Genomic DNA, 15,455 nt, shown 5'->3' with positions numbered 1-15,455 from the left:
CCCGAAACTCCGGAATGGCAAATTGTAGGAGTAAATTCCATGTTAAGAATAAAGTTTGTTACATTTGTAAAAAGAAAGGGCATATTGCGTCAAGGTGTTGGAGCCGAAACAAAGTAAAACAGGATAACATTTTTAAATTCAAAACCAAAGAAGACCCTCAGGCAGGAATGTTTTGTTCTGTAAATGAAAACGAAATTTCTGCAAATACTACCTACCCAAAATGTGAGGATACATGGCTATTGGACAGTGGCAGTACATCTCATTTTTGTCGAGATAAGTCATTGTTTGCAGAATTAGAGCCTGTTCAAAACACACAAATGGAGGTAGCTGTAGGAAACGTGAAAAGTCAGGTAGAGGGCATTGGGAAAGTAATTTTTAAAATTGAATCAGATGGAAAATTAGTTACCATCACCCTCAATAATGTTTTCTATGCTCCAACACTGCGACGCAACCTAATTTCTGGTTTGTATATAGACAGACAGGTCTATAAGCTTAAATGGTTGCCTGGAAAGATCTGGGTTTTTAATCAAGAGAATGTTAAACTATTTACAGCAAATTTAATAAATAAACTTTATCATGTCAAACTAAATTTTTATATTGATTGTAAAAATGTTAATTATACAAAAGTTTTTAAGGCCAAGGGCCCCTCTGAAGGGGCCAACATGGTCAGTGTTGACATGGAGAAATAGCATAGAAGGTTTTGCCATATAAATATGGAGAGTATCACCAAAACAAGTAAACTCGGTGCAGTCCAGGGACTAGAAATTAAGAAGGGGCAAAAACCCAATTGTGACCCTTGTCAATTGGGAAAAATGAGGAAGTGATCTTTTAAATCTATGCCAGAAAGGCGTACTAATTCTGCACTTCAATTGCTCTACATGGATCTCATGGAACCCCTTCAGACCGAGTCCTTGGGGGGGAAAGAAATATATTTTTATAATTATAGATGATTTCTCAAGAAAATCATGTTTTCTTTTTAAAAACAAAAAGTGAGGCATTTAATGTTTTTGTCAATTTTCAAAAAAGGACTGAAAGATTCCTGAACTCAAAAATTTTGGCTATCCGTTCCGATAACAGAAAAGAATTTGTTAACAAAGATTTTGAGGACTATCTCACCAATCAGGGAATAAAGATAGAGCGGATCAACCCCTACACCCCACAAATGAACGGGGTTGTAGAAAGATATAATTTAACCAAAATGAATGGTGTGAGGTCTATGCTCAATGATTATGGATTGGGGGATGAGTTTTGGGCTGAAGCCGCTCTTTGTTTTAATTATGTAAGGAATCGGACAGTAATAGGAAATATGGACAAAACCCCTTTTGAACTGTTTTCTGGTCGTAAACCTTCAGTTAGACACCTACGTATTTTTGGGTGTACTGCCTATGTAGGTCAGCCTAAGTCTAAACTAAAAAAGTTAGATATGAGGGCTACCAAGAGGATTATGGTCGGATACGCCTTACGTACCAAAGGGAACAGAATCTGGGATAATGAAACCAGAACAGTCACAGAGACTATTAATGTAAATTTCAATGAAAATGAAAAATGGGGGGGAATTAAAAGTCCAAAATAAAAATGAGAGAAAATTTAACTTTATCAGGCCTATGAGTGAAATTCAACTTGAACAGGAAATCCAGGAGAGCATTGAGGAGACTCCCTGTGAGAAAATTAAATGGGTGAGGGAAGCCAAAAAGAGAAAGACAGGGGATAGGACTGATATTTATTATACAATTGCCGGTAAAAATAAAGTAAGATTAAATTCACTAAAACAGGTTTTTAAATATTGTAGTGAAAATAAAATAGAATATAAACCAAAACTTTTTGACTTTTCAACTAAAAATCCAATAGTAGGGGAAATCTGTGACAAGAGTGAAAATTCGGAAGAAGGTGAAGAAGCTCCTGAAGCAAGTTTAGTGGAAATTTCTATACCGAATTCGTATAGGCAATGAATCGACACCCCCGAGGTGGACAACTGGAAACTGGCCATGGAATCTGAGTTAGATGTCATTCAGCAAAGAGAGGTGTGGGACCTCGTACCTCCACCAGAGGGGAAACCAATTTTGGGAAATAGGTGGGTCTACGACCTCAAGGTAAATGACAGGGATGAAGTTGTTAGATACAAGGCCAGGTTGGTTGTGAGGGGGGACCGTCAGTCAATTGAGTCATATTCTGAAGTTTTTAGCCCAGTAATTGAGTTTTCGCTTGTGAGAGTTTTCTTTTCTATTTTTATATGTCTTTTAAAATGGTGTCACTCACAAATTGATGTAAGAAATGCTTACCTATATGCTGATTTAGAGGAACAAATCTTCATGAGACAACCAGAGGGTTTCGTCAGTAAAAGTCACCCTAATTTTGTCTGTAAATTGAAGAAGTCTCTCTATAGACTACACCAGTCAGGAAGAAACTGGTTTTTTGAAATAGACAGTGTTCTTCGTGGTTTTGGTTTTCAAAAATTAAAACTATGTAATTGTGTATATCACACAGACAAAGAGACTTTTCTTCTTATTTACGTCGATGACATAATTCTAGCAAAAAATGAAAATTTAATTAAAAAGGTAATTAATGAAATTAAAAGTATGTATGATATAAAAGAAATGGGGAAAACCAGAAAGCTACTGGGGATTGAATTTGTGTTAAGATAAAAATAATCTTTTTATTCACCAAAGCTCTTACATTTCGAAGGTCTTGGGGTTATTCTCAGATTACTATGTGCCAAATTCAAACCTCCCAATCTCAAAGGGTACAGTTTTGTCAAAAGACTGCCCGAAAACTGAGGAGGAAAAAAGGGAAGTAGAAAAGCTCCCATACAGAAATTTGTTGGGTTGTTTGGCATACATAACGGGAAAGACCTGGCCTGACATCTCTTATGCGGTGAACATTTTTTCGCAATTTCAAGCAAATCCTAGAAGGAAGCATTGGGATTTTCTATTAAGATTGCTAGGATATTTAAAGTACACAATATCATACAAGCTAAATTTAAGCTCTATCAGTAGTGTAGACCTACGGGGGTTTTCCGACTCTGATTACGCCGCTAATCGAGAGGATAGAGTCTCAATGGGGGGATCAATTTTGTGTATTGATCGGGTCCCAATTAATTGGAGAACATTTAAACATAAATGTGTTGCGTTATCTACAATGGAAGCAGAATATATTTCACTTGTAGTCCAGTCAAACTAGGTCATGACCCAGACATTCCAAAAAAAAGAATGTGCACCTATACCAAGTTGTTCAGTATCATGAGGAGATAACGTACCAAAAAGTCCCAAGAGTTTGAGCGTCGGGTTTGCGAGTTATGGGGGGGCAAAGAGGGGGCTCAAAATGCAGATTATTGCTTTATTTCAGCTGTATTTCCAACACTATTCGTTTTAATGAAAGGGTAATTGAATAAAAGTTGAATATGGTACATATAACTAATATTACAAGTAATATTTTTTGCAAAGATTTGTCTTTGGGGAGGGGGAATCCCCACCCCCCCATTTTTGAGATATGCATTGTACAAATGAAAAAGTTTCCTTGCTCGTGTTTTATTGTTTTTAAAATAACATTTTTTGAGTACATTCCCTTTGCTACCCCTCCTCCTCACCCCCCCATGTTAATGAAATAACAGGCTTAATCGGGTCAAAATACAAATTTTTGACGTGTTTCTCAGACATTTCAATGTCTATTTCTGACAAATATTATACCAGATTAAATTGAATGCAGGGAAATTTTTTAAAAACATGATCCAGATTTAGGTTTCATGTGGTTTTTAGCTTTGTCTTGTTCCTCACCATGTGTTTCCGTAGTTTGAACGACTCGTTCAAAAATGTTTAGTTTTGATAATTGAAATACTTTACTTCCTTATTATTCAGTCTTCAAAATTTCATAAAAGGTTTTAATTTCCTGGTTATTCGTTGATAAAACCACGTCTTTAACTCTTCATTGGCCGAGTTTATAAGACGCTGGATTTTGTATGAATGCCGTTTAACTTCTTAGTTAGAATTTCATAATTTAAATAATGGGAATTATATGCTTGTGACAAAAACACATATTTAGTGTGTCACTTTTTTCCCGATTTTATTTCACGTTCTACATTTTCTGCCATTTTAGCTCATTTTTCTTTTGCTAACATTATAGTCATACATTCCGGACAAATTTTTTAGGACCACGAAAGAATGTACCGCAATGCGGCTTTTTCAACATTTTAATTTTGCTCTTCAATTTCATTTATAAGCAAAACTTTCACAGAAATACCTTAATTTGGAGACAAAAAGGTTTTTACATTCTTTTAAAATAGTACGTTAATGGAAATGAAAGTTCAAAAGTGTAAACCTACATTTTTCTTGAAGTAAACAGAAAATATATTTATGTTATGTCCCCAAGAAAAACAGAAGCGGGTCGGATTGAAATGTAAAAAGATAAGAACAGACGTTAAACACTCTTTGCCGAACTTTGACTGTACAAGCGATACAAGAATTGATTATTCATCCGCATTCGATTGATTGTTAGTCTGAAACACTGAAAGATTATGAACGATCTCAATTAAAAACGTTGAGCAAAAATAGTACACTGAACTTCCGTAAATGTTCGAATCCAAGTGTCAAAAATTGATGGCTACTTTTAGAACCGAAGCAGCACCGCTAGGGACATACTTGTTAGTATTTCAACCACAGGAAGGGAGGGGGGTGGAGATTTGCAAGTATAATCTTTGCTCTTGCCAAAAAAAAGGTTTTTAAAAAATCAGAGATTCTTTGTCATTTCCTTTTTTAAATGAAAGTAAAATGTTTGTAATTTTTTCTTAAACCTTTTCAGAAACATAACATATTATACATTTGGAAGCAAAAGTCCTTGTTTTTACTTTTGAAAATGTTCCAAGGAAAAAAGCAATTCAAACTTGAAAAATGCCAAAAATTACGTTCGAAAATCAAAACAAACATCGTTTAAATGAGTTCTTTCCTATGGTGCATTTACTTTTTTTTCTGCACTCAACAGAGGTTATAGAAATAGAAGCGGCAAATCTGCAAAGTGAAGAGAAAACATAAATTAATTTTATAGAAGACTTTAAGCAGGCCCCGATTAACCTCTGAAGTGGGAAAGCTCCTTCTCATTTCAGGGCCTCACAAATTCTGTGTTGGAAATTTTTCTAAAAATTCAACGCACATTTAAATAAAATTCACTGTTGCTAGACACAGCAAAATTCAGATCAATGTTTAACCTCTCCTCCTACCCGACTGATAGAATTTTTGTAAATTACATGCGTTTTCACTGAAATTCTAAACAACAAAGGGTCGTTAGTTGCTGAAACAGATTTGTCCTGTCACAAAATTGTTATGAAAGTACATTGTAATAGTTCGGCCAAATTTGATAGAACCAGTTCTAATGTTTGCAGTACCTTTAAAAGCTGAATCTGGAATTTTTAAAAAGTTTTTCAGTAATTTTTGGGCTTCCTGAAAGTTCTGAGGGGGAGCTCTAGCTTCCCGAGCCTTTTGGGTAATCAAGCCCTGCGCTTACGGCGCAACGTCTTACCTTTCAGATTTCAGAAACTAACCTTTTCTATACATTCAACATTCATTCCGACATCCGATTCACACTGAAACCCAAAAACAGACGTACAGAGCAGTACCTACAATGCAAAACTGCAATCGCTAGACCACCAAATTTTCTTCTATTTTTGTCCTTCAAATTTTTAGAACCTATGTGTGTGTGTGTGCTTTCGTTTCTATATTTTAAAACTTTGAGGATTCCTAATGATTATATATATTTCTGTGAATAGTATATTTTATTATTAAAAGGAATTTGTTTCAAATTCACAACTTGGTGACTCCTGTTAAACTATTTTTATTAATTAAGGTTCGCTAAAGTTCATAAGTAATACTATGTGTTGAGTTTCTCTATATATAGTTCCTCAAATTTTCACTAAAAGATTACAAAAACATTTTCAGCTTTTAAATTTGAAGTATTGGTTTTTATTTAGTTTCTTAAAGTTTTTTGGTTTAAAGCTCCCCCCCCCCCCCCTTTACCGCCCTCCCTCCCCAACAGACCCTCGCATTGCTGGGTCTGCGAGTACGTAGATTCGAGCCTGCGTACAGGAGAATTAAATTTCTATGCCATTTTGACGCCATTTTAACTTATAACTGAAAAAAAAAAACACTTTAAATACAGGATTACTATTAATATTCTTAGTATAATATCCATCGGCAAAAATGAATCTATGAAATGTCATATTCTATAGCACTTCTTTAAAAAATCCAAAGAGAATGCACTTCGGAATTTTTTTCTTATTCGATGAATAAATAAGTGTCAACGTTATTTGGGATTCAGATACGTATGATTAGGCCCGTTATTTCATTTACTCATGGGTGGGGGGGGAGGGGCAAAGGGAATACACTGGAAAATGTCATAAAAAATAATAAAATACCTGCAATGAAACTTTTGAATTTGTACAATGTATATATCTCAAAATCCGAAGGGGAGGGGATGGTGCAGCAGGGGGGGGGGGCAACTCCCCCCTTAATGACGAATGTGTGTAAGAATAGTACTTGCAGTGTTTGTAATTTGTTCCATATTCAACTTTTATTCAATTACCATTTCAATAAAACGAATAGTGTTGGAAATACAGCTGAAATAAAGCAATAATCTGCATTTTGAGCCCCCTCTTTGCCCCCCCCCCATAACTCCCAAACCCGACACTCAAACTCTTGGGACTTTTTGGTACGTTATCTCCTCATGATACTGAACAATTTGGTATAGGTGCACATTCTTTTTTTTTGAATGTCCAGGTTCGGCCCTTTTTCGACCTAATTTGACTGGACTATTGGTGAAACTGCAAAAGAAATGGTCTGGCTGAAGAGGATGATTGCAGAAATAAGTGAATTAAATATTGAAAACCTCCAGCTTAGGGATACAGTCATTTATTGTGATAACACTGCAACAATTGATTTTTCTAAGCCTCCCATTGAGAATTCCCATACAAAGCACATTGATGTAAGGTACCATTTTTTAAGAAATTTAATTGAGCAAAAGATTTTTTTGATTAAATATGTGAGGACAAATGTAAACATCGCAGACATTTTCACTAAACCCTTATCTAAGAATTGTTTAAACAAGCTTTGTAAAATTATATTTAATTGGGATTAACTTAAGAGAAAGGGGGGGGGGGGGCGTATCAAATTTTTGAACTGTTTTTAAATGTATTTTTGTAAATATGATGTGAATGTAGTTAAGTGTTTTTAGTGTATATAATGTGGTTTTTGATGAAATTCCTTCAAGAGGGGGGAACCTGTTGGGCTAAATGCCTTTATTTTTGTTTCTTGAAGGATTTCATCAATATTGTTAAAGAAAAAAAAATTTGTAACTTACCTTTTGCCGTTCCGGAAAAACCTTGCACGGGGAATCCCATCCACCTGCCACTGACACTCAAATGTTTAAGTTTGAATCCGAAGTGTTCGGGAAAATTAGTGGCAAGCTATGATTGGTTGCCGCCATTCGGCAGAAGTCGGCAAACTTCCGACAGATCACGTGTCAATTACAAAAGATAACCTGTTGAGGTGTTAGGTGCCAAATATCGAATAAGATAAGGATTGAGCAACCTGCAAGCTGTGTGTTTCCGGAGTTGAGCTGCTCTTGCAAGATGCAAATGAGGTAACGTCACATTACTACGAGCACAGTCGGATCTGGCAATAAATATGCGGACCGGTCGTAGCTCACTCTCTCACTCATCTTCTCGTTTGTGCTGTTTGGTGTTTGTGTTCGTCCATATGTGTTGATAACGTTTTGGCTGCCGGCCTCTCTGTTGAGGTCTGGTATTTGGATTGCTTCCTCGTTGATGCCCCCCACTTCAGAAGCGCGTGCTGTGGTGATGTTCATCACAATGGAAAGTTATAATTGTTCAAGTTAAGCCAGTTGTTTAGTCTTCAGTGCTAAGGGAAGGAGCGAGTCCATCTATATGGCTTACCTGGATGTGGTGAATTGGTGTCCGAGGCATGAACTGACGAATTGTGGTGTTGTCCTTCTGCCTATGCGGAATTCAAGGTAATAAGCCGATAGGAATTTTACATCCTGCGTGTTCATCTTGATTCAACTTGGACTTACTGTAAGACTTTTTTTGACTTAGCATACCAAACATTTTGAGGACTAAACTATTGTGTTGTAACTATTTTTACTAATGCATGTTTAAATAAATGTTTTCCAATGTTAAAATGATTCATGTTTTATTTTCTACGGGCAGACCACTTCCTCAAAATTCAGTTGGTAATGAGTTGCCTAATTCTCAGCTTAGCTGTAGGCTACTAACTCAATAAGATCTAAATATATCCAACATGAATTAAAGAAACCAGGAAGAAGAGTGTTGCCAATGCCATCGATGGAAACGTTACAAAAAACTAGTGAAGCAACTGTATTTTAAAATATATTAGAATAACGGATTGATCACATAGCAAAAATCATTATCATCTTCACTTTTTTAAGTTATGAATATCATTACTGGATCTACTGTACAGTACAACTATAGTGGATTTGCTTTTCTTACTACGTACGTACTTTATGTCTTTCTTTCTCATTGATCATTGATTTTGTGCATCGTAGAAGTATTTTATGTTGAATAAAAAGGTTTATTAAAAGAATATAAGTAAACTTTCAGTACTTTATGTAAGAAACAGTAATGCATAGTTGAGAAATGGTTCTTAACAGTTGAGGGGGTGTTTCTTAGTGTCAAAATAATTGGACATGTTTATAGAAGTTTTTACGCATACCCTTTTCCACAACGCGAAATTTCGACTTATGCGAGGGGTCTTGGAATGCATCCCTCGCGTAAGTCGGGACTCGACTGTATTGAGAACTGATAATATTTTCCTTTTCCTTTTCAATCTTATTTCTGACCATTACAGAAAAAAAAAAAAAAAACTACATAAGGAGGGAAGTAACTTTACTTCAAACACTGTACAATTAATATTTCCAATTAAATGAAACAAAACTTACCTTTTCCAAGAACAGCAAGAGCCATTATATTTGCAGAATAATGTTTTTCATGAAATCTCAAAAGTTCAGTTTGAATATTCATTCCTTTAGACTTGGGGATGTTTTGCAGTGTTTCAATATTACCTACAGCAAAAAAAAAAAAAAATAAATAAATAAATAAAATAATAAATTACTTCACAATAGGGAAAAAACAAACATTAGTACAGTAAAATTCATATGAGATGTAGATGGATTAATCATATGCAGATTCTTAAAAAAAATTTCTAATCATTTAACTTATTCCATGCAAAATATAGCTGCTTCAAATCTGTAACAAATTTGGAAGAAATAATGGACGCAAAAAGAAATTTAAAGGAATGCACACAATTGGCAAAAGAACACAATAATATAAACTTAGTTCATGCAAAGTCCTGCATTTTATTAGAAAAGCTTACATATAATTAGCATTCTAGCAGCCTTGTGTCGTTCATAAAAACAATGAACAAAACAGGCCCTAACACTGATATTTGAGGAACCCCGCTTAAAACCTCACTCCAATTAGAATAATTTCCCCTTACAACTACCCTTTGTTTCCTTCCGGTCAGCAAGTTTTTTATCCAAATGAAAGTTTTCCCTCCTATTCCTATATCAGCTAATTTGCTAAGTAGAGCAACATGCGGTACCTTATCGAAAGCTTTTTGAAAATCAATGTAAACAACATCTACAGGCTTCTTATTGTCCAAAGCAATGGTAACTTTGTCATAAAAATGTAATAAATTAGTTGCACAAGATTAGCCTTTCCTGAAACCGTACTGAAAACTAGTCAATAGATTATTAGTCTCTAGAAAATTTACTATCTTAATTTTTATCAATGTTTCAAAAATTTTGCAAACCACCGAAGTTAGACTCACAGGTCTATAATTTCCAGCACTCCCTTTAGACCCTTTCTTGAAGAGCGGTGTAATGTTAGCCAGTTTCCAGTACTCTGGCACTTTCCCTGAGTTATAAGAAGCATTGAAAATATTTACGATTACATCTGCTAAATCCTCCGCACATTCAACTAAAATTTTTGGATGAATACTATCAGGTCCCGGAGCCTTAGTCTCTTTAATTTTTTTCAAATGAAGTAAAACGTCATCCCTGGAAAATACAAAGTCCTCAAGCTGTACTATAGCTTGTGTCTTGTTGGAGTCAACTGTTGAGATACAGTTATCGTTAAAAACACTCGAAAAAAAGTTAAGAACATTAGCAATATCACTATCGTCCTGAATTAAAATTCCATGCTCATCAACCAGTGGCCCAATATGACTATTTTGAACTCTCCTCGAATTAGCGTATGCAAAATACCTCTCGGGATTCCTGTTTATTTAATCTGTCAGTCTTTGCTCCAACTCTCTTTTCTGAATCTGTACCAAATACTTAAATTTACGCCTTGCCTTACAATATTGGAGCCTATCTGCACTGTGACCAGTTTCTCTAAACCTATGAAAAGCAGCTTGCTTGTAATTTAGAGAGTCTTTAGTTTCCCTGGAGAACCACATTGGCCAAATTTTAGTGTTGACACCCTTTCTCCTAAAAGAAACATGATCCCCAACCGTTTTCGCTAGCTTTTCCTTAAACTCTGCCCACTGAAGATTCACATCGCTATTGTCCAATCCAGAAGAAAAAACTGCTTTCAAACTCTGCCTAAGTGCCACAAAATCAGTATTTCTGAAATTGGGCACAAACCTAAAATTCTCTACTTTGTGCGTATCAAATTTAATCCCAAACCTAATACTGTTGTGGTCACTGTCTCCAATGTGTTCCCCTACACATAACCCCTGAACAGAACCTTCCATATCACAGAAAACTAGATCCAAAATCACGTCCTGTCGAGTACCCTGAGTTACAATTTGATCTAAAAAACAGTCACCAATTACTTTCAAAAATTCCTTTTCTCTGCTATTACTATGGTAAAAATTATTCCAATCAATTCCTGGAAAATTAAAATCTCCCATTATAATGACTGACCCCTTGCTTGAAATGTCACTAATAATACTAAACATCTGTTCATCTTGACCCTGGCTTAAGTTGGGTGGCCTATAAATGTTCCCTAAACGTAGTTTATTTCCCTTATTGCTCATCAACTCCAGCCAAATCATATCAATCTCATTAGGTTTATCATTAATTACCAATTCATCACAAGTTAAAGTATCTTGACATAAAATAAAACCCCACCACCTCTTTTACCTACTCTATCTTGTCTAAACAAATTATACCCAGCAATATATAATAAATCATCATCACTTTCAGTAGCCCATGTCTCGGTAACTCCAATAATATCCAACCTCTAATCTATAATTATGCTTTTCAATTCTTCCATCTTGTTCCTAATACTACGAGCATTTGTATAAAAAACCTGAAGTAAGCCCATCTTACTTTTATTTAATGCTGCACGATTATTTGAATCCGAACTGTTAAAATCTTTTCTCTTATTAGCTACCCTATTTTCGTTTCTACTAAAATCCAAATAGTTAATACCCTTTTGAATTCTGCTCCTTAAACCATGCCCCCCATTCCAACTTAGTTTTTTTATTCTGAAGCCTCTAAAACAAAACCACTAACCATTTTGACCCCTGTAGAGCTCAGATGCAGGCCATCCCTAGCAATCCAATCGCGTTTACATTTACTCCATTAGCAAACATTATTTTCAAGACAAAAAAGCAGCAGATTATTAGTTCAATCCTTATCACTTTTGGAAATCATAATCCATTCATTAAAGAGTTCCATTAGTTAATAAGTACTTTAGTCATTTAATGGCAAAGATTTTGAATAAAGATGAATAGTGAGCACAGGAAAAAAGGATCACAAAGTTGCATATAATTATAAAGTTGTTATACAGTAGATTGTTAAAAATCCAAATGCACTCCTATTAAGTTTTAATAAATTGCTTGACAATTGCTATGAACAGATACATTCCATGAAATAAATAATTACTTACAATGATTAAAACAATGAAACTAAGTACTTATGTAGAAGTGGAATATGATATTTACCATGCAAAAGCAGTACTGATTTCACTGCATGGGAAATTGGAAAAAGCAAACACCTAGTTTGATTTAGCCAGAAAGTAATCAAGCTCACCTCTTATTACTAAAGCAAATGAAAGACTTCAGTGAGAAAAGAATTTCAAAGTTCTCTCAGCAGAAAATTAGTGATTTTTTAAAAAATGAGCTTAGGTCTGTTTTCTTTTACAGAAATTAATTCAACTTTCTAAAGTGCAAAATAGGTTTATTTTTCAGAAATTCATTCAATTGTTTTTCTTTAATATCTATACAATGATTTGTTACAGAATACATACAGTACTGGAAATATTTTTCATTATGTTCAGTAAACCAGAGTAAATTTTGATTAACAATTTGTTTAAAAAATACAATTACATAGTGTAGCATTTTGTACTGTGTATGTTATGTACATACATATTGTGTAACCATTTTATTTCATCAAATGTCATACTATTTTAAAAAATAGTATTTTTGTAGTTATTTTCGAAAATCTGAACTACCTATAGTCCCAATTAGTTCGGCTTTTCGATGTTCTACTGTTACTGCTACATTTTAATGTAACTTGAAATAGAAGATATCTGTTTAAAAAGTTTCTGTCTTTCACTGGAAAAAGTATGCTTTGCTTCGCAAATTCAAGTCTGTGGTTTCCAAAATTTTCCAATTTGCAGCATCCTTTGGAAGATTAGAATTTTCTCATGAAACCCTAGTGTCTTACATAAAATGATACTGTGGGCATTTTGCAGCACTTCAGGGTGCTATGGTGCCCACTTCTAGGAACCCTTGTGCAAAGCCGTTTCAAATGCAAAACAAATTTTAGTATGTCTTACACCATTTAGAAAAATTCTGAAAAGTTTTTTTTTTCATAAACATGAACAGTTGAAAAGAGGCCAATGTAGTCAAGCATTCTTATTCATCTTGTATTTTGCACGTGGAAATTGTTGTAAAGAGTATGTTTGAATCATGTAAGAACACACAGATGAACAGTGTCTGCCAAACAGTGTTACTCCAAGTATTATTATATCTAAGTTCAATCATTACAAGCAGATAAAGTTGAGGAACTTCTGCCATGAAGTTTGGCAGTAGGTCTTGTTCCCTGATCTCAAAAATTTTTAAGGACCAAAGGCAATTTCCAAACTATATAATTCTAAGTCTTTATTCTGGACCAAAGGATAGAAAATAACTAACCAGTTCCAAACTTGCTGAAATCATGATTTGGATTACATGTTGCTTTCTCTAACTGAGCTAATCGCCAAGAGTCAATTTGTAAATTCTTTTCATGTTCGGAATCAACTGCATTAACTTCTTTTTCCGTGGAGCTTTCAGTAAACAATGGGCTGAGGAAGAATTGAGCAAATCTAGAATATAAAAATGTCAGAGTTTAAATAGTACAAAAAATATATATTAGAACAATAAATACTATTAATATCAAAAAGAGTATTTCATTTTTTTTTTTTTTTGAAGTGGCATAGTATTTAGGTAATACTGCTTATTTTAGACACTTGGTGGACCAGTAATTTTAAAAAATAAACCAAGTAGCATCAGACTTATTGAAATCTTTCATAATGCTTGGTAAATTTCATAAGGTTAATTTTCAGAGTTACTATACAATATGGTGGAGTGAGAAAAACGAAATTGAGAAATATGCAAATCCTATATGCGGAAAAGTTGCCTCTTACAACCCTATTTATCATGCAAAATTTCAGCTAAATCAAATAACATCTTTAGCTGCTCATTTGACTTTAAATTTTAAGTAATTAGCCTGATTTTTCACCAAACTGGCGAAAATGGAATGCTAAAATATAATTACCTCTCATTTGAAGCTTTGAGTGTTTCAAATGAAACTCTTGATAAATAAATACTTAATATATAGTTAGTTGAATTATATAGGCGAGTTCGAAATAGCTTTCAATCGTGTATTAAGTGCGGTAATTGCACATGCTTTAGCACAGCGCCCTTTCTTATTGCGTTAAGTGGTATCCACTGGGTTCTTTGTAATAGTTGGTTGTATTTCTCTTTTAAAGTAGTTCATTTAGTTTAATTTAATTCAAGCCCAGGGGTCTGGCCAGAGGATATTTGGGTCCGTTAACGGACTCTTCACAAAAATCCGATCAACCAAAACGGACCTTTCACAAAATCCCGATCAAACAAAACGGACCTTTCACAAAATCCCGATCAAACAAAACGGACTCTTCACAAAATTCTGATAAACAAGATCGGATCTGTCACAAATTGTTTATTGAAAGAGCAAATCTGAAAGCAAAATAACGCATATTTCTGTGTATAAACCGATAATTTTATGAACCTTTTTTAAAGTCCAATTAGAGGAATTAGCTAATACAAAATCGGCTAATTTTGAAAAAAAAAATCGGCACTCTTGCGATGCTCCTGCAAGCGATAAATAATTGTTACTGCCAAATAAATAGATTGGTTGTTTGTTTTATCACAGCTAATTAGCGGCGGTGTTGTAAACTTTTCTGAAAAGGCATTGGTAAGCACTTTTCTCCACTCATGATTTAATAAACAATAATAATATATATCTGCGAAATGAACGTAGAACTGCAAAGGAATAGTAAGGATGAGGAAAAAATATGATCGCTTCAGATAGGGTTACCAACTTCAAAATTATCACCACTTAGCGTCTGGCGTTGAACCTTTATAATGACTTGATTAGGAAATATTCTCATCATTTTGCCAGCTTGTCAATATTTGTGTTTTTACGGTGTGGTGCGATGTTTAATTGTTATTTTGGGAGAAAATTATATGGGTTTTGATTTTTCGATGCTAACAAGGATGATTAACTTTAAATAAACTCTTTTAATTACCGTTTTTTTTTCTTTAGATGTCTACATTTTGAAAAATGCAATCTTTTAACATCCGATATGAGAATCATATTTTGTTCTTTTTTCAAGCTAACTTCGCTTTATAGCATTCAAATAAATGAAAAGTCTCTTTATTTCTGTTAGAACTCTCATTTCAAGTTTTTAAAGCAAAATTCCATTTTCTGTTATGAGTCAAAAATTAAAATGCTGAATAGATGGTTTATTTTATTTTATTTTTTGGGTCAACTGTGTCCACAGATATTAATGATATGTTTATTAGGGTGTCCCGAAATTTTTTTTTTTCCGTTTTTCTTAATGCAAGACCTCTCAAAATTTGCGAAATCGATCGTAAATTACAAAAATAATTTAAAAAATAGAATAAAACTATATCTTCAGGGCTCTACCGATCGTCAAAGTTTTGAAAAATTGTCATTTTTATGGCAACTGAAAAAGAAGTACTGTGAATAAAGTTATAAATTTACTGTGAAATAAAAAGATCGTGATTCGTAATATCAACACGAACAGAAAAAAAAAAAAAGAAACGTATGGTGATTACTACTGTAAATGCCTATATGGGAATAAACCCCATTTCCGCAGTAGAATCGTCCACGAAGCTTGGCGCCACGCCTCGATTTGCATGCAACAATATGTTACTGAC

General features: G+C 34.2%; 1 protein-coding gene across 1 annotated transcript in view; it reads right to left on the bottom strand.

Annotated features, from left to right (window-relative positions):
* The window catches only part of LOC129218037 (insulin-degrading enzyme-like), a 171,916-nt gene that overhangs the window by 99,894 nt on the left and 56,567 nt on the right, over positions 1-15,455 (bottom strand). Inside the window, exons 6-7 of the mRNA XM_054852216.1 lie at positions 13,164-13,333; positions 8,956-9,078 (exon numbers count right to left, since the gene is read on the bottom strand). Of these exons, the coding sequence (XP_054708191.1) occupies positions 8,956-9,078; positions 13,164-13,333 (293 nt within the window). The remainder of the gene's footprint in view (positions 1-8,955; positions 9,079-13,163; positions 13,334-15,455) is intronic.

This window comes from Uloborus diversus, chromosome 3 (assembly GCF_026930045.1).
Source record: "Uloborus diversus isolate 005 chromosome 3, Udiv.v.3.1, whole genome shotgun sequence".
Classification (NCBI taxonomy): domain Eukaryota; kingdom Metazoa; phylum Arthropoda; class Arachnida; order Araneae; family Uloboridae; genus Uloborus; species Uloborus diversus.
This window is presented reverse-complemented; position numbering and strand designations above follow the sequence as displayed.